The sequence below is a fragment of the Parasteatoda tepidariorum genome, chromosome 4 (genome assembly GCF_982258835.1).
Source record: "Parasteatoda tepidariorum strain Cologne lab strain chromosome 4, Ptep-v5.0, whole genome shotgun sequence".
In the NCBI taxonomy this organism is placed as follows: Eukaryota; Metazoa; Arthropoda; class Arachnida; order Araneae; family Theridiidae; genus Parasteatoda; species Parasteatoda tepidariorum.
Genome location: NC_141758.1, coordinates 5,176,462 through 5,197,920, shown reverse-complemented (window position 1 = coordinate 5,197,920; position 21,459 = coordinate 5,176,462). Strand labels below are relative to the sequence as shown.

The following is a 21,459-nucleotide window of genomic DNA, read 5'->3' as shown; positions in this document are numbered from 1 at the left end:
CTACTAAATTGAATTTATTAAACTAAAAATCACAACTGATAAACCACCACTTTAAAATATAAGTTTGCTGTCCGGAGCAAGTTATTTTATAAAATATTTTACAAAAATGCAATTTTTTAAAAAAATATTTTAGATAAATATTTTACAAATATTTTATAAAATAATTTGTAAAATATTTCGTAAATATTCGGCTTCTAATTAAAAAAAAAGGAAAATATTTTCATATAAAATATGTGAATTACTAAATATTATGAAAAATTTAGATTTTAGTTTGTTTTATAAAATATTTTACGAAACGACAATTTTTGTAAAAAATATTTTAAATAAATATGTTACAAATATTTTATAAAATATTTTTTAAAGCAGTTGACAACTCTGCATAGATCTTAAGTGAATACTTAATTTACAATGAAGTCAATAGTTAATTTTCATCATAATTTTTAATTTATGAAGAACTTACGCTTTGCTTCTTGTTAAATTAAAACCCTAACAGACTACTGGCCAGTATTTTTATTTTGCAATATATAAGAATTTAGTTAACTCTTTTGGTTATTCTGGAAGATTTTATTTTTATATTTATTGTGGTGGCAAAATTTATATCACATTTTACTCTTCATTAAATAAATACGGTTAAATTCATTCTCTGTCGATGTTGCATCTCATATGTCCAGCGTTTTTGAGCTCGTATGGTTGGTGTCGTTTGCCATGCGAAGAAGTTAATAAATATGTCATCAAAGTGTATTTTTTTAAGAAAAAACTTGGGTGCGTTTGCAGGGAAAACTGGAGATCAGTAGAAGGGACAACACATATTTAACCACTAATTGGTCAAGCAAAAAACTGCTTGCTGACAAAAATATTTTGTATTTTTGAATTTAGGACAGAACATATATTAATTTTCAGCAATAAAAAAATTGCTTTTCTGGCCAGAAATTCGGAAAAAAAATTCCGACAGAGAAGGGGCTTAAAATGATTTTGACTACAATAACATTTGAATAGTTTAAACGTATATGGGTCATTCTCACAAAAACAGTCATTTTCATGACCCCATATATTTTATGTTTGTTTTACAACTTACGAAAAAAAATTTTTCAGGGAAAGTGTCCTTCAGAATGCAGGCTAACAAAAGAATAAAAATAAAATTATCAATTTTTATTTTTTATTTATTTTAGGTAATTAAAATATACCAATATGTCATTCCCTCACTTGTCCCCACTGCTGATTTAAAAAAAAATTGTTTCTGAAATAAATAAAAAATTTTTACAAATTCGTGTTTTTTATTTCAGAATATTGAAATATAGAATTCAGAAAATCAATTTTAAATTTAATTTCTGATAAAAATATTAACACAGCACTATTTTAAACTTTGTCCCCAGTGTTTCGCGTCATTCCCTCACAACAATGTTCTTATCACCTGCAATCTTCTTAGAATAAAAATATTTCAATAAAAACTTTAGCAGTTAACAACTGGCATCATAGAACAAAATTGTAGTATGTTCCCATTTTCAACTTAAAGAAGCTTTGCTGCGGAATAAATTTGAATGAATCAAACCAGGTAAAATTTTTTACATTTGTCATTCCCTCATGTCATTTTTTAGAGTAAAATAAAATACAACTTCATCGAGAAAGTGGATAATTATATGTTGCTTTTTTGTATGAATATAATTGTATGTGATTGACTTCAGAAATTAATTAGGCCTAACTGTTATTTTTAAATTTTATTTAATTTGTCATTCCCTCACTAGTGTATAAAGTGAGGGAATGATGCTGAAGTGAGGGAATGATTCAAGATGAGTATATTATTAATTTTTTTTTGTTCAATTGTGCCAGCCAATTTTATTTCCCAAACCTGTAAAAACTATTAAATATATAAAACTAAATTATAAAAAATATTAGATATACTTAGTATGTTATCATTTTCAAAACTTTAGGTAGATGTAACTTAGATAAAAACATGTATTAAAATAAAATATCATTCCCTCACTATTAGTGTCATTCCCTCACTTTTTAAGTAGTGAAATTAATTAATTTATTTATTAATTAATTTTAAAAAATTAATTAATTTCTTTAATTAATTTACTTATTTATTAAATTAATTAATTAATTATTAATTATTATAAATTAATTAATTATAAATTAATTATTTAAAAAATTAATTAATTTAAATATTAAGTATAATTTATAGGATATATACTTTCTTTATAATGCCATTACATATTTCTATTAATATAAAAAGTTTCAGAGCTTTTTATTCACTTTACTTTTTTGGGATTTTATAAACTGAAAAATGACTGTTTTCGTGAGAATGACCCGTATATGATAGGCTTTCTACATCTTTTATAGTTCACAAAGACCTCAAGATTCCGATCCTATCACAACATATTCATAAATTAAATGCAGATTTCTTCAACAAGCCCAAAAAATGTAATGCAGCTAACTTTAACCAGATATTTAACTTTGAAAACTACAAAAAAGATATAAAATACTAACAAATATTCTCTCAATTTACATCCGACGCCTCATATCACAATTATCAAAATAAATAAAAATTTTAACAAATTTCTTATTACAGATTCGATCCACCTGTAACATCAGCTTCAACATCTACAATATTGAAAGTTCTATCAAGCTTTTCCCTTTCCCCACGTTGACCATCAACCAGCATCCAAAACTTAAGACACACATAGTTTAGAGCAAGCTTCTCCGTTTCATTTTCATTATTATTACTTATTCAAGCTGCTTAAATCCCCCTGACAGCAACCACATTTCCTGCTAACTTCAACGAAACCAAACAAAGTGACATATACTACACGATGAATGGGATAGGGGACGCTTCGCTGCCCAGATCCAGAAGCAAGACAAGACTCTTATAATATTTTTAATTATTGGCTAGATTTTTTACGAATCAGCAACATACGATTTCAATTCCGTTGGTTTTTTCCTACCACTAGAAAAACACATTTTTGAGAAAAGACTAAAAGTTAGGTGATCCATAGTTAGCATCCTTATATTAAAGCTCTTTGTACTGGTCCACACGTGTCTTATCAAAGGCCTACCAACTGCTACCCTTTTTGCAAAATATTTTATAGAGTGGTAGCCTTTTAAAAACCAAAGCTTTCAGAATTATTCGTGATTTTGCCAACATATTTAAAGTCTCTCCAAGAAATAGTTCTAACAAAGTGCAGAGATGCCAACTTGCTCCGGGCAGCAAATAATTCTTTTCAAGTGGTAGTTTATCAATTGTCATCCTTGGTTTAATAAATTCAATTGAGTAGATTTTTATCCACCACTATTTCTAAATAAATCGTTGACTTATATATTTCAACACTTTATAGTAGGTATGTCATGCTACCATCTTGGGATCTATTCTTTTAAACATCAAACAAAAGCAGTCAAATATTTGCAAAATTTAGTTAGTAGTTATTCACCATTATTTTAATTATTTTGGCGTGTCCGGAGCAGTTGGCATCTCTGAAAATGTCGTTGCTTATGAACTTTTAAATCATTTATATGTAGTATGAAATAAGTTTAAATAAAAAATAATACATTAAAACATAAACATAGCTACCACTAGAATAAATTTTTACGAAAAGCGTAGAAAGTAGACAGCCCAGTTATATGTTATTTTATAAAGGTATTTTATAAAGGTACTTACAACTACTGAATTTTTCTTAGGAACATGGATATCTGAATTTATGTATAAAGAGTTTCGTAAGTACTTAAACTGGTGACAATTTTCTTATAAAAAATCTGAACACTTCTTAATACTATCTTCCACTATCTAATTTAAATTTCATATTCGCCACTTTCGGATCTATCTATACTTACTTAGAGAGAATGAAATATTTTGGTAGCGACAAAGAATGATTATATAAAAAATAAATTATGTTAATATAACTACCACTTTTTAAATTTTTTCAAGCGTGTAGTACCCTGATACAGCTATAATACTGTATATTTAAAAGCAAGTATACTATACCAGGTATATTTTCTATAGGACAAGAGTTTATTTTAATGTAGATGGAACGTACCTCTGAAATATTATAAGCGATGGCCATCAAAAAGTAGCAGTTGATAGAAAAAGGAATGCTCAGATTAATTTGAGTATTTAGAGTGGTAGTAAATTTTATGGTTTAATACTTCACGATAGATTTAATAAACTTAATTTAGAATGATTTTACCTTCTACTATAAACAAATATATTTATATATATATATATATATATATATATATATATATATATATATATATATATATATATATATATATATATATATTTTTATATATATATATATATTTTTATTTTTATTTTTATTTTATTCATGTTTTTCATGTTAATTTGTGTATATATATATATATATATATATATATATATATATATATATATATTATATATATATATAGTACTTATTAATACAGAAAAGAGAGGACAAAATTAAACAGATTAAGTTTAACCCTAACTGTTATTTAGCTACCACTTTAAATATTATCTCTGGGAAGGTATATCTTATCGTATATCTCAGTCACAAAATGAATAATTTAAATAATTAGGTAAATTATTAATTTTTATTTATTTTTAAGCTTTAATTCTTAATTTTATTAATTTTTTAAGCTCTAATTCTTAATGTTTATTAACAGTAAAATCAAAAAGTTACTTTGTATATACTAAATATAAAATTTTACCAAACATAATTTTTTTTTTTTTACCTACTTCTAGTTTTCTTTTTCAAAATGTATGTCAACGAATGTTTCAAATTATTCGGTCAAGCAACAACCTTCACTTAAAACTTCACGCACCACTGATTTTCGACCTAGGCCTTTAATTTATCTGACGATATATATTTATATATTTGGAAGAAAAAAAAGGATTATTATTTTTTATTACGTAAAATGGCAACAGCTTTACTCACCTGTGACGAATAACTGAGGTCAGGTGACTTTCCATCTTGCTTCTTCCTTCCTGGCTTGGTTCGGTTGACTCTGGCTTCCGCGATTGCATTTTGTATCGATTGTATCCAAGATTGCATTTCATCGGATGTTTCTGCAGAAAACTGGTGACGGTTCTATAAGATACAAACACTCGGATTGAAAAGAAATCGGAAAAGAAAGTCATAAACACAAAGATCTTTGTGAAAATTAGAATAAATTAGTTCGCTGCCTGCCGCTGAAACGATAATACTTATAATCGTTTGTCTGACCATTCTCGTATGATATCGTTATCAGTGGCCAATTCAGTGATATATCTTGAATACCTGTACATAATCTGTAAATCCGCTGAATACTGTTTTGTAGGTATATCTAAAGCTTTATGAAAAATTTCAGTAAACTACTTATCTGTCTTCTGGATTTTCACGAGCTGGAAGCGACATCAACAAGTCACCACTTAAAAATTAAAAATTTTTGTATCTTAATAATTAGTAACCACATAACACTATGAATTCTTAAATGTTATATCTACTATATTTATCTATGTCAAGCTATGTATATATATTTCAAATTATGTTTATATTTATATGCTTATATATTTATATGTGTAAATTTAGTTTCGATATTCAAATGTTTATTTACCCAAGCAAAGGGCTTCTAATTTTGTATTAGCAACCACATCGACTGCTAAATTCAAAATGTTATCACTTTAAACTTATGTAAATTTCTAGATGTATGGGATAGTGGACACTCCGCGGCCCAGGTGCCCAATTTTTTATAAATAAAGTAAAAGTAAGTAAACACTATGAATTTTTAAAATCCATACCTGTCGACTTTTACGCATTTGGCGTAAAATTTTATTTCTGTATGTAAAGTGGTAGTAAAATGTTTGCTTTCTATATATTCCTTGCATTTATAAACTTAATTTATAATCTTTTTGATTCACCACTATTTTTAAAAAAAATTAATTACTTTTATTAATATGTAATACAGCATACCTGCCAACTCTTCCGGATTTTCCGGAAAATTTTATTTTCATATTTAAAGTGGTAGTAATTATATACTATTTTTTCTTTTATAATCTTAATTTTTAAATGATATTGATTACCACTATTCTTACAAAAATTAAGCACATATATTAATATGCGTTACTATCATGGTTGTCAACCCGCCTCAGTCGAAAGAAGAAAACGACCAAGGACACGCCTACTTCTACAGCCCACAGACTTGTTAGCCTCATCAGTGAACTTAAAGACTTGCTGAAGGACCAAGACGTGCTGCATCTTCTCACAACTTTAATCCAGGGCAATCATGGTTGTCAATTTAAGTTTTCTCAAATCCAACGTATTTGTTTGCTTAAAATTGAAGATTTAATTCCATTTTAATACCACTGGGAAAAATGATAACGGAAGGGATTAAAAGTTTTCAGGTATGATACAGTGGAAGTAGTCCGCATAAGCTTGCTCAAAATACAGCGTCTGTTTCTGCCTGAAATTGTAATTTATATTCCATTTTACTACCACTGGGGTAAATCATCCTCGAAAGGATTAAAAGTTGGCAGGTATGAAATTCATTTGAAAATAACATTTATCATGCAGGCCTGCCAACTACTACGTTTTTTACCAAATTTTTAATTGAGTGGTAGATAATTAAAAATCAAAACTTTCAGAATTTTTGGTAACTTTGCCAACATTTTGAAAGCCTAACAATGAAACCTCTGAAACAAAATGGAGTTGCATATGAACTTTTAAATCATTTATGTGTAGTGGTGTGGAAAATAAATTTAAATGAATGAAAAATGATACATTAAAAACATAGACATAGCTACCACTAGAATAAATTTTTACAAAACGAGTAGAAATTTGGCAGCCGGAAAAGATATAAAACGGGTATTAAAATCATTTTCTTCCTAGTTCGTTTCCGAAGAAATAAATAACTTTTTTTAGCAAGACACATTCAAGGTTAGACTGCATTTACAAGCCTGTTTTCTTACAATGGAAACTTAACTGTCAATTGTTGTTGGTCATTTCTTCGCACATGTAAATTATCTATGAATTATTTTTTCCGGTGGTAGTGAACTAGAGACGGAATTTTTAAATCGAATAAAATTTTTCTTAGAACTTATGAGTAGGACCAATTGTCATCTAACTCCAAAAAGTTCGCCAATTCTACAAGTAATTTATTGAAATATTAATACTACCACTTTGAAGCTAAGACGACTCTGTATCTGAAATTAGACAAACTCATCAATAGCATACATGACCTCATTTTCATCATATCAGCTTACCAAAAGTTCATACTCTTACAATATAGTCTTATCACCGTACACACAGTCAGAACCTCAATGATCCACATGAATACTCCTTCACTTCATTTGCATTCCACAACCTCATCGAAGAGCCACAAAGATCAAGCTAAAGATGAATGGGAAAAGGGTCGCAAGCGGCCTTAGGTTCCCAGATATTTTATACAGTTTCAATTTAATTAGACAAACTCTCCAAGGCCTCATATCACAACTATCAAAACAAATAACATTTCCCAACTGTAAATATTGTCTGAAAAATGAATATTCAAGGCGTATTCTCATGCTGATACATTTTTACTCACCATACAACAACAACTAAAATTTTGAATCAAACATAGTTTAGAGCAAGCCGATTTATTATTATCATTCATCTGTAGTTGCTCAAGCAAAGTGCTTAAAGTAAACCCCACTGCCAGCTAACCACGAAGACTCAGTACAAACAAAACCCAAATTCTTGATGGTTAGGATAGGGGTCACTTACCACCTAAGTCGCACAACTAGGACTATTAGACAAACTGTGCACTCTGCACCAGCGAAGCCCGGCTACCGGGGGGGAAGCGAGGGAGTCATCCCCTTATTTGTAAACTATTTTTCACGTGTACGTATGTTTTTCGATTACTACTTCTTTTCATTTATTATTTATACATATTTCAGACTTCGTTCTTACACAAAATTAATCTTTTCACTCAATTAAAACCTAACTTTTAGCTATAAATCCTCCCCCCTTCCTACATCTACTTATTATCAAGTTAGATGAAGGTGAAAATAACCCACAGGGAGAGGTACTCCGATTTAAATGTTATCAGTCACTCATGAAGAGCATGTTGATTGAAGTTGCTTTCTATTTTTTACGCTTCCCATGCTATTTATTAGCATGTCTTGACAATTTGAAGTAGATTCACTGATGTACAAGGTGCGAGGGAGAAAATATTTAATAAAATATTTATTTAGTTTCACATACTGGTAGAGGTTTTAAAACTACAAAAGTCTTTTTTTACATACAAACATATGTACAAAAATAACATATGTACAAGTGAAAAAATAATTTACGAATAAGGAGATGACTCCCTCGCTTCCCCCCCCCCCCCGGTAGCCAGGCTTCGCGGTGCAGAGCGTTCAGTCTGTCTATTAGCAGAAATGTCAACTTGCTCCGGACAGCGAATCAATATTTTCGAGTGCTAGTTTATTATTTGTGATTCTTGGTTTAATAAATTCAATTTAGTAGATTTTTATCCACCACTATTTCTAAACAATTCGTAGTATTATATAATTCATAACTTTATTTAATAAGCTTCTTCAAAAAGGCTTATAAGCCTAAATTGAGTACACAAGCCTGCAAATGAAGGTAATTTCAATAAAGTAAAGCTCCTTCGCGATGACCTTTTTTAAATGGTAGCAAAATTATCTAACATTCTCCAGATGAATGGGATAGGGGCAGCTTCGCGGCCCAGGTGCCCAGTAAAATCTAAACACTAGGACTTGATAAGCCTCTTATAAATTAGCATAATCTGTCTAATATTTTTAATTTAGTTAGTAGTTATTTACCGTTTGGGCAGATGGGCAAACCATGTAAAATTAGCATGGCATTCAACGTGTTAAAACCTAACTTTACGCTATAAATCCTTCCCCCTTCCTACCTCGAATTACTGTCAAATTAGAAGGAGGTAAAAATAACTCATTGGGAGAGACTTACTTTGCTTTGACTTTAATTATTGTTAGTTTAATCATAATCAATGCTGGATATTGGGGATATCTCGGCGTTTGGGCGCGAAGCACCACTAACCGATTCATCGATTCTGTTTTGTCGTATTCTAGGAGGTCCTAAATATCTTTGAAGTTGTAGTATGTTGTAACGACAAATCAAGTCCTTAAGGAAGTAAATCTTTTGTTTTGAAGTGAAAATCATCTTTGGAATGGGGAGATCCCCTTGAGTAGAGTTGTATGATGAAGTTAGTAGTTTTTTGGTAGTATGCAGTCTGAGCATAAAAAGGCGGTAATTGGGCTGAAATTCGAATTATCACGGATTATATCAATATCGAACAATTTATTGAAATCTGATGTGGTGCATGTTTTTGCGTCACTATAAAATTTTGTGGTCAATTTGGCTATAAAGCAATTGATATCATCAATGTTTAAGTCTTTTCTGAGTAATCTATTGCTAATCGCCCTTGGGGCGCCAGTCATTGTGCGTACAAATTTACCTTCAGTTGTAGATAGCTTCTTTTTTAGGTTGTTGCTTATAGTAGTGAGGGCTGGGCAAGCATACGTAAGAATTGGTCGAATCGCTTGTATATAGATAGTTCTTTTATTTGCTAGATCAAGCTTTGAATTTGCTAGATCAAGCTTTGAAAGAGAATTACATCTCATTTTTTCCAGCAATCAGGAAAATAGCAGTGGTTGAAGTAGACGTTAAAGATGTTACTTAGTATTGGTATTATATTTGGATATAATCAATGTTAATTCAAAGTGTAACTAAATAGTTTTATTTTGAACAAAGTAATGGTGAATTAAATAAATCAAACAATTATAACTCCGCCCACAAATAAACTGCTAAAGAAATACTTTGATTACCAGTTTTATCTTTTTATCCTGATTGATACGGTTTTATGCTGGCACGTATTTGTGACAGGCGGCGCGAAAGGGTTAAATGCTATCAGCCACTCAGGAAGGGCATGTTGACTAAAGTTACGTTATACTTTTTACGTGACTCATGCTAATTAATGGCATGTCTTGATAGTTGAACTTGATATATTTTATCCACATAAGTTTCAATGGAAACTATATTTAATAAAAAATTTATTTAGTTTCACATACTGGTATAAGTTTTCAAAGTATAAAAATCTTTTTTTAGGTGTTTTATCGTAAACTGGAAGTTAGAAGTCATGGACATTCGAAAATAAACTAGAGAGAAAATGATTTTACTGCCCGTTTCGTATTTTTTTCTGGTTTATAAAAATCTCAGACAGTTGTAAGCAGAAATTATTTTCACTTTTTTAGCCACTTGAACCGAATTTTAAGCCTTTCGTATATATATTTTTATTTAAGTTTATATCGTCGCTTTATTTTATTTCATAACCGTCGTTGAAATGCCAACAATATTTTTTGGGTTTTAGACTACTAATGTCCAACACCCTTGTCATTTTAAACCCAGTCCAGAACACAAGAGATCAAGTAATGGGAGAAATTTGCCTTCGAACTATTTTAATCTTAAGAGTTGTGCTTAAAACTAGAAGGCTATGGAAGTGCACTATTGACGTCTTTAATCCACTATGTTGATAATTAGTTAATGAAAATAAATACAATGAAACCTCTCTGGAGTGACCACTCTCTGTTCCACAGTCAAATAATCGTTAACCCCTTAACTTGTGCCCTCGAGTTAATTCGAGCTCGCTAAACAGGCCTAACTGTGCACACTCGAGATAATTCGAGGGGCGTTGTATTTTATGCTGCTATAATTTTTCACACTCGAAAATAATCGAGAATTGAAAATAGTAATGTGAAAGCTAAGAAAAAAAAATAGATTTATTCATATTTATCATTTACATAGGATTGTAAGCTATAACATTTATTCAAGAATAAAATATACAGAGATGCGAATTTGCTCCGGACAGCAAATCAATTGTGATTCTTGGTTTAATAAATTCAATTTTGCAGATTTTTATCCTCCCCTATTTCTAAATAATTCATAGGCTTATATAATTCGCCACTTAATAGTACTTTAGTCAAGACTATCACATACCTGCCAACTTTTAATCCCTTCCATTATCATTTTCCCCAGTGGTATTAAAATGGAATTAAAACTTCAATTTTAAGCAAACAAATGCGTTGTATTTGAGAAAACTTAAGTTGACAACCCCGATAGTAACGCATATTAATATATGTGCTTAATTTTTGTAAGAATAGTGGTGATCAAAATCATTTAAAAATTAAGTTTATAAAAGTAAAAATAGTATATAATTACTACCACTTTAAATATGAAAATAAAATCTTCCGGAAAATCCGGAAGAGTTGGCAGGTATGCTATCAGCACAAATAATGGTCTTCAATTCCAGCATCTATAGTCTACAACAATAATCCAAAGTACCAATAATCCACAGCATCAAACACTTTACCAATACTGAAATCCTGACCTATGTTACTTCACGTTGACAATCAAACTACAGCCATCCACAGATTACAGCAAGTTGCTCTTATTATTTTCATTTTCTTTCAGTTATACAAGAAAGGTGCTTGTCTCCTTGTAACAGCCACCCCATAGACTGCTGAACTCAAACTGTCTTTTATTTTAACTTTTTATACTATTTCACGATGTATGGGATATAGGCCTTCTGCGCTGCCCAGGTGCCCAATTTTTTATAAATAAAGAAAGAAAGTACTTTAGTCATGCTATACCTTTTAAAAAGCAAACAAAAATAGTCAAAGATTTGCAAAATTTACTTTGTAGTTATTTATCGTTTATTTTATTTATTTATTTATTTTTCTTTTTTTTGTTATTTGGCGTGTCCGGAGCAGTTGGCATCTCCGCCTACAACCTTTTTCCATGGAACAAAAGCGCAGTAAATCAAAATTGTCTGCCAAAAGAAAAGACAATGTTCTAAAGTGTGTTTTTTTACATTTAAAAAAGTGATTTTTTTTTTGGCCTGTGCGTTAAGAGGTTAATGAAGGAGGGTCGTTCTTGAGGGTTACCTTCATTGACTTCAAATTTTTGTCAGTGTCATTTTCTTAGTGAGGAAATGCAACTTGTGTTACCGTCATGAAAACCGGGTCTATGAATAAAATTTAGAGTCGATAAAAATGTTCCCTGCTGATATAATTATGTGCATAAACAAATTTACCAATTACAATTTATAAAATTATTTTTAAAAAAATAAACAATTATGTTTTATGTTTCCATTTCATTTTATATCATAAAAAGTAGTTAGCTTTTTTTAAAAAAAAATTAACTTTTCAACTCATTCAAAGTCAATCATTGATAGTCTTTAGTGCAATCTCACTGCAACGTGAGGTTGTCATCCTCAAAAAGAGCTCTCTAAATAAGAGACTCACACAAATATTTTAAATACATTTTAATCTTCTCTTATTTGTTTTGTTACTATTTTTTGTTTTGATATTTTTTTGCTTTTCCTTATTTGACCTTTTCCGCATTTGGTGCAGAGGTTGGTTTGTCCGGTCACGGGGAGAGGTTTTGATGGTCTCTCCTAGAGGTTTTCTTCAACACAAAGTTTATGGAAAAAAATTCCGTGCCTCTCAAAAGTGGTCGTAAATAGAGGAGGTCGCTCCACAGAAGTGATCTGAGGTTTCACTGTAAAATGAGCAAAATGTAAGTACTTACGTCGAATAATCCTTTGACTGACGTACCGATAACGAAGACGTGGGGATTCTTTTTGTCTTTGGTCTTGTTCTCTTCACACAAATCATAGTAATCCAGGTTGAGAACTCCACAACTCTTTTCACTCCCTTTACTTTGCTATAAAAAAAGAAGAAAATATTATTCACAACAGAGTCAAAATAATTAATAATATTGATTTAGTCTATTAGGGATGTTCAAGCAAGAGGTACTATGATTCAATTAATCTAGTATTATTCAATCGGAGTATAATTCAATCAATAGCGATATCTAAGACAGAGGTTGAACTCTATAACTTGTATAATATAATTCATCAATAGAGATTTTAAACACAGGACACTTAACTATAGTATAATTCTATCTATAGAGATATCCAAGACAGAGATTGCACTTAATCACTTGACTAATATGATTCAATCAATCGAGATGTCCAAGAAATCTTCTATGCTGTTGAAATTATTCAAGCAAATATTTAAAATTATGTGAACAAAAATATTACTCGAAGCATTTTTATAACTACTGTATAAATGTTAGAGCTTATCACAAAAATAATTTCTTACATTTGAATGTTTTGAGCCAATGCAAGATTAGACTAGTGAAAAGAACATTAAAAATCGTTATATATATTCAGGCATGCCAATTGCTACACTTTTTACAAAATATTTAACAGAGCTGTAGGCATTTAAAAAAATTATTTTTAGAGCGTTTTAGAATGTTGAAATATTTTACAAAAACTGGGTTATCGCTGGCCTTAAAAATTTTAAAAAATGATAACGAAAATAAAACAAATGTCAATATTTTATGAGTAACCACCACTAAAAATTATTTTACAAAGAAAGTATATGAAAATTCTAGCTCGCCAAACCAGAGCAATCATAAATAAAGAATAGCCTTCCTGATGATCGACATAACCAAAGCATTTGATAAAGTATGGCACACTGGCACAATATATAAACTCATACGGCTAAATTTTCCACCCGGCACAATCAAACTCCTATCCTGTTATCTTCCTAATAGAACATTTCAAGTCACCATCAAAAACAAAAAATCTTCAAAGAGAAACATCACAGCCGGAGTACCTCAGGGCAGCATTCTGGGACCGATTTTATACATATTATACACTTATGATTTTCCTATAAACAAAGCCGATTATAACAGCATAACAGCCTATTACGCAGATGACACCGGTATTATTATTAAATCCAGAAACCTAAATCATGCTCCTCAAAAACTACAGGACTATATACACTGAGTGGTCAAATTATTATGACCACCTCAGAGTTTTATGCAAATGAGTTATTGCGTCACAGCGCTGCCGCTAGAGGGCAAGATAACTATAACACGGGAATGCTGAACAAGTGAATCATCAGTTATACTGTGTTGCTTGCTCAGATATGGGAAAGAAAAGTGATTTAACTGAATTTCAACGTGGAATGATTGTGGGTGCGAGATGTGTCGGGCTGCACTAAACGGCTGCACTTGTGAAGTGTTCTAGAGCAGCAGTTGTTAATGTGTACAAAGAATAGACAATCAAACAAAAAACCGGGTCTCAACGTCAGACTTGTGGTCGTCACAGGGTACTGAATGATCGATCAGAGAGAAGGCTGGCCAGGGTTGTGCAGCGCAACAGGAGAGCAACAGTGCGACAAATTGCAAGTGATATGAATCAAGGAGCAACTGTGAACGTCTCTGAACGGATTGTTCGACGCACATTGCACCGTATAGGGTATGGAAGCAGACGACCTGTTCGTAAGCCTCTACTGTCTGCTTGAAATAAGCGCAGACGTCCTTAATTTGCAAAGGAGCACAAACATTGGACAGTAGATGACTGGAAGAGGGTCATGTGGACCGATGAATCACGATTTCAAATGCATCGCGCAGATGGCAGGATGAGAATATGGAGAAAACAGCACGAAAGCATGGACCCCAACTGCATTGCCACGACACTTCAAGCTGGTGATGGCAACGTTATGGTATGGGGAATGTTCTCTTGGTATTGTATGGGTCCTTTAATTCCTGTACCGCAACGCCTTAATGACCAAGGGTATTTAAGTATCATCGCAGATCAAGTACATCCGTTTATGTCAATGGTGTACTCTGGCGGGGATGGATACTTCCAGCAGGACAACGCTCCTTGTCATAAAGCTGGCATTGTCCTCAGATGGTTCGAAGAGCATGACGGAGAATTTAACTTGCTTCGTTGGCTAGCACAATCCCCAGATCTCAATCCAATTGAGAATATGTGGGATGAAATTGAAAGGGAGCTCAGACAGATGGATCCAGTACCACGAAATTTGCCGGTATTGGCAAGTGCAGTTCAGAGAGCATGGTCTGGCATACCTTCTACCTACTACTAACATCTCATAGAATCCATGCCCAGACGAATTAAGGCAGTAATGTGCGTAAAAGGTGGCCCAACAGCGTACTGAAGAGGTGGTCATAATAATTTGGCCACTCAGTGTATATGAAATAGAAGACTGGTGCTTAAAATGGAAAACTGCAGTAAACGCTGGAAAATCTGTCAACGCCAAAAACTACAGATGTTTTTCAAAATGATAATTTTAGTTTAGTTTACTTTTTGCCTGAATGTGCAGTGCTCACACATAATAAGAAACGGACCACTTTGAATAAATGTATTTAATGATCGGATCTTCACGTTCTAGAACTCAATCTTAATGGTTTCAGGGGGTCACCTCAAATATGCTAATAATTAGTACAAACGATATTCTAAGTTACGATAAATCACTCACAAAAACGTACTTTCTCTGAAAAAACATACCTTTTTCTCTAAGATTCGGACCCCCCAAAATATAGGCGGTAGCTGCAATTTGGTAAGAAGAGGGGTCCGAAGTTTGGACTCCTTATTGCTAATTTTATTGTTGCGTATTTCGCCATATCACTAGAATTTCTTAGGCGAATTGAAAAATTTTTGCGCACATTGTAAAATTGCTTCATCCAATGATAATTCCATGAAAAATATAACTTTTAGTAAATATTTATTATTTTTTATTATTTAATTTAATGAGCCGAAAAAAATTTTGAATTGTAAGGTAACATTTTTTTATCATTTTGAAGAATGTAATTTTAAATGACAAAATCCGACATTTGAGTGAAATCGGTCAAATAGTTCCTGAGAAATCGAATTCGATGTCGCGAATCGAATGTTCTACCGATTTCGAGCAAAATTTTCTATTTTGCCCTGTAAAATGACATCCTTTAAAACGATGTAAAAAATTTTATACCTTACAATTCAAACTTTTTTTCGACTCATTAAATTAAATAATAAAAAATAATAAATATTTACTAAAAGGAATCCCCCTTTGGATAATCCAATATAACCGTATTTTCTTAACCAATTGGGAATCTTGCTCAGTATTCAACATATTAAAGCAAAAAATAAACTTTTTAAACTTTATACATAATTATCCATGAAAAGAATGGAAAATAGTTTAATCTTCAAATCAATCATAATGTCAAATGATAAAAGCAACAATTTATAATCATCAAACATGAAAGATAATATCAGTGAAAGTATCATTCAATGGCAGAAATAATGATATCTGATACGATTCATGTGAACCATCACTAATGTGACAAGCATTCAAATCAATCTTATTTATTGAAATATTAAATATAACACAAAAGAGATAATAATTGATGATAATAATGATAACATGAGCAACGCGTGCCTTAACCCATTCGATGCTCTTTTTTTAATTATATTTTAATGATTTAAGAAATAATTAGACTTAACACCTCTATTCAATGAATTAATTTCATTTGCAAGACGTAATCACAGCACATGACACTTAAGTGGGCCATATTTGAAATCTAAATGGATGCTCAACTATTTTTGAAAATTTATCATTCTAATTTTAGATTTTCCAGAAAATACTGTCTGAGAATAGACAATACAGAGAAAAGGGAAAGTTTCTCTCCTGGTGAGAATTAAAAAACTTGAAGTGATGGAAAAAGTCCCTTAACAAATATCCACCGAGCTGCATCTCGAGAAGAAGAAGACCGCTGAAATCAGATGGTTGTGTATAAACAAGATGACGTGTTATCGTTACAGTTATTGGGCTTTGTTATCATGCTGAATTAATTTTCGGATCAAATTTAATTGGGTACCGGCAAGCGACGTCATGCTTGGGTGACGAAACTGATTAGCCAATCAAGTTCGACAACCACGCGTGTCGTCACTTGCAGGTACCCAATTATTAACAACTCTAATATGAATTCACCAGCAATAAATTTAGAAAGAGGTCTTAAAAACGACGGAGTATTTAATATTAAAAAAGTGCAGCACTAAGTTGTGATATATTTTCTACGGGGCAGCCTTTTAACTGTACTGAACGCATGCTCTTACAACGGGAAGAAAGAGGAAAGAAAGCGCGTTAATTTATCTTCTCTTTCATCTCTGTCTAGAGTCGCTTCTAATATTTAAAATGTTCTAACTGCAGTTGGAGATTCTTAATGTAAGAAACGGGGAAAGAAAATGCTGAATTATATAAAATTTCGAAAATATGTCTAATCTTGCGAATTTTTGTTTGCTTGATTTATAATCAATCCTTATTTTTACTTCATACAGGACTTTCGTTAATCAAATACAACCCCTTTTTTCTGATTGCCAGACAAACACGATAAAACAATACTCTTGTTTTGCTGAGGAAATTAATTGGCATTCTAACAAAACAAACTCGCATGGTTGATAATGATTTCTATATTGAAGAAAAAAACTTACTTTTAATTGCATGGTTATATTTCAAAACAGCGAAAGCGTTTATTGATGCTCTAATTATCAAAATTAAAGAGTTTTCTTGTGCGTGAAAGATAGTTGCATGCTTTTATTCGTATTCGTGGAAATGAATGTAAGCAATTTCTTTTCTATCAACGATTCTATTCATTCTAATCCAATGATTTGAAGAGAAAAAAAAATTATATTGTTTATTGAAATTTCATTATTTCTAAATTCATTTTATTCAAATTATTGTTTTAATTAAGGCCCAGTTTAATCTGTAATATAATGGAAACTAATTTTTTAAATGTCTTTTAAATTTTTTTTTTTAATTTAATATTCAGTTTTCCATGTTGTAATGAACATTTAATTTGAAAAAACGTTGGTTAATTCAAATTTTAATTCAGTATTTGAATCGTAATCTTTTCGTCGGTATGATAATTAAAATAAGATTTTGAAAATTACTTTAATTTAATTTATTATTTTAGTATAATATTCAATTTTAAATTCTTTCTTCTTATGGTTACAAAATTAAATTTTAAGACTTTTCTTTGCTTACTGAATTATTTTAATATGGCATTTGATTTTCTTTTATCCATATAGTAAGGAGATTTTAAAATTTAAGAAAAAATCTTTTTGTATTTTTTCTTATATCAATGCAATAAGAAAATTTAATTTTGAAAACTACATTCATCCAATTTATCATTTTAATATTCAATTTCCTATGCTTCATTTTTATTGGCAGAATGAAAACTAAACTCTGAAAACATTCCGTTGGTCACTCTATTATTTAAATGGTGTATACGATTTTTTTCTTAACCGGTACAATTAAAATATTTTTCATTTTTACTTAATATTTGATTAGTCATTTTTTTATTGGAATCGTAAATAAAATTCAATTTTAAAAACTTCTAATTTTAACAGTTTATTATTTTAATTTAATATTCAGTTCTTAATGTATTCTTTTTGTCCATAAAATGTAAATTAAACTAATTTATCTTTTGTTCACTCTGTTATTTAAATTTGATATAAATTTTTTGGTGCACCAGTGCTACAGTGAATTTAAAAATTTCTATCATTTATTTCATTCATTTAAAGGGTCTGCCTGTCCATGCAGTATCCCCCGCCAAACGTTGTGCGAAGCGTAGAGGTAGCGTGTTCGGATCTGGATGCATCTTCGTGCTGTCCTTCTACTTGATAAAGGCTTGTAAGCCTAAATTGAGCACGCAAATATATATAATTTTATTTTATAACCGTAGTCGAACAGCCGACCCTAATTTGGGTTTACGTCTTTTAATGTTCAACACCGTAGCCTTGTAAATTTGAACCTATTCCAGAAGACAAGCGAACACCTGAATCAAGTATTGGGAGAACTAACCCGCATTTGCGTTAGATGAAGGGGAAAACCACGGAAACCAACTACGGTTAGCCTGACGGCTAGGGGACTCTAACTCATGATCCATTTACCACTGAGGATATTTTATCTCAACAGTGTGGTCGGTGCTACCAGGGAACGGAATTCGTATCAACCAGCTGTAACCGGGAATTTGAATCCAGGTCACTTCGTTAGAAGGCGAACGCTCTATCCCCTGAGCCATCACGACTCGCAAATATATGTAGCAAATAAATCACTAATTAAATATTCGATTTGTCATATTTTTGTTATCGATACAGTAAGTATTAGGTCATCCGAAAAATTCTTGCTGATTTTTGACAGGCGCAATTGCTAAACATCCGTCAAAATATTCAAGTGGTAACAAACTACTCGTCAAAGCAATTTTAAGTTTTCTTAATTTCGCTACCACTTTAATTTAGATAATATGCATCCACTATTTACGGAATAAGTTTCCAAATCTTTGTGGTGATCAAAAAACTTTAATGATCCATTTTTAAAAACGAAAAATATTTTCTACAGTATGAATTTTGATACCATTTGATTATTTTTATCGCACCTTAGATAGCTCCAAAAACCTGCTTAAACTTTCCGAACGACCCAATAGAATTAAGTTTTAGAATTTGCATTGATTTAATTTAATATTCGATTTTCAATATTTTATTTTAAACGTTACAGTAATGAAAATTAAAATTTTTTAAAATTCATTTTGTTACTTAAATTAATACTTGAATTTTCATGTTTTCTTTTCATCGGTTAAATAATTGGAAATCTGTATATAAACCACATTTTTTGCATGTTGATTAATTAGAGAGCAATAAACGATTATCGTCACGTTGGATTATAGTCAAGCGAACTTTTGGGTGTTCTTTTTACTTTTATCGTCTGCCAAAACTACGTGTTTGGTGTGAATGTCTGCTTATTTTATTACAAATATTTCGATTCTGTCATTCACCAGGGTCAACGACAGAGCAATAAAGCGATAAACAAGAATAAAAGGAAATGAATCATATCTACGCTAACTGTGCCAATCTGAGTAAATAATACGAATTTTTCTCTTTTTTTTCTTCTGAATCACCCGCATATCTTTTGTTTACGGCGCAACATTAATATAAAAAGAAAAATTAATTGGAATAAAAAAAGTATTTGCTTCATAAGGAAAGGCTAATTGGCAGAATGCATAATAAAAGAATCATTCTAAAACTATTTTATTTTATAACCGTCGTTGAACAGCCGAACTATTTTTTAGTTTTACGACTACTAATGATCAACTCTGTAGCCTTCTAATTTTTAAATCACTTCAGAAGACAAGGGAACTCCTGAATTAAGTGTTGAGAAAAATTTGCCTTCGTGGAGGACTTTTTGATGGAACTAACCCGCATTTGCGTTAATGGGGAAAGCCAAAAAAACCTCCCATGGTTAGCCAGACGAAAAGGGGATTCTAACCCATGATCTGTCAACCACTGAGGACATTTTCCGTCAGCACAGTGGTCGGTGCAAGCCGGATGCAGAATTCGCCATCGACTGGGATTTGAACCCGGTTCGCCTCATTAGAAGGCGAAAGCTCTATTCCCTGAGCCATTCCTGGTAATAGTGAAATGCCAATTGAACTGAAATTGTAAGCAAACATTAAATACACATTTAGGAAACGCTTGCTACTCAATCATTAACATGCCTGTTATAAATATTTTAAAAAAATTCAAAAATGAATATAATTAAAATCAAATTTAATTATAATTGTTGCAAAAAAATGAAGTTTGAATGTAGACTTTTAACTGCCATATTAAATATAATTGTAGAAGAGTGGGCAGGTATGCATATGTTATTCATGATTATTGATGGAGCAATGTATTTAATAGGAGAATATTGTGAGATGGGAAGAAAGTGATAAAAGTTTTTTAAAAAGGAATGGGAAAAAATAAAAGTGTCTCGGGCGATAATGACCCATTTTCTAAAATAAGACGAGGCATGGATATTAGAAAAAAGGGGAGAGAAAAGTCGGTAAATAAGTTTAAGAGAGTCGTCAAGAATAAAACAGTCTAGCCGCCTACGTATGTTCTAAGATCTTTGCGCTAAAGCTTCTTGAACATTTTCTTTCCCCACCTATCGTAAACAAACCCATTAGAGTCTAGCGTCCTTTTAAAGGGACTACTTTTTCAAAAAAAAGTCAAAAGATTTTGCGGTTGATGTAATTTTTACACTTAATTAGATAACCACATTTATAAATTCCAACTTAACTCTTGTTTTAATAAATAAGATTTTAAATATTCAAAAAGATTTATATGAAATGAAAGTCATAGTGGTAGTTATGATTGAATAATTAAAGAAATAATAAATAAAAAAAGTGAATCAAGTTTCCACCACTTTTTATATTTATAGTTGCCTGTGGCATCCCTGTATTTATAAATAATGATTATATTTATATCATTCTTTTTTTCAAATATTTAATAATTTTTGATTAATGATTCTTTTAAATAATTTATAAATTTTAAGTTATGATTTTTTAAATATTTAATTATTTTAAATTATGTTTTTTTATATACTTAAAATATTTGTCGCTTTCAAAGTTCAGCCATTTTTGTTCAATAAGTTAACTCTAATAATGCAACTAGTTTTAAATTAAAGCTTTGCTTAGTGTCTAAGGCTCCCTCAAATATAGGTTATTTATTTAATTTAATATTTTTTTTACTTTCTAATAGGATTTTATTACTTTTTTGTGATGAAAGATATTTGCCAAATTGGTAATTTTATTAAAA

The 21,459-nt window shown here is 30.9% G+C and overlaps 1 protein-coding gene across 1 annotated transcript in view; it reads right to left on the bottom strand.

Moving 5' to 3' along the window:
* The window catches only part of LOC107447628 (uncharacterized), a 63,597-nt gene that overhangs the window by 25,490 nt on the left and 16,648 nt on the right, over positions 1-21,459 (bottom strand). Inside the window, exons 3-4 of the mRNA XM_016062583.5 lie at positions 12,561-12,695; positions 4,908-5,060 (exon numbers count right to left, since the gene is read on the bottom strand). Of these exons, the coding sequence (XP_015918069.2) occupies positions 4,908-5,060; positions 12,561-12,695 (288 nt within the window). The remainder of the gene's footprint in view (positions 1-4,907; positions 5,061-12,560; positions 12,696-21,459) is intronic.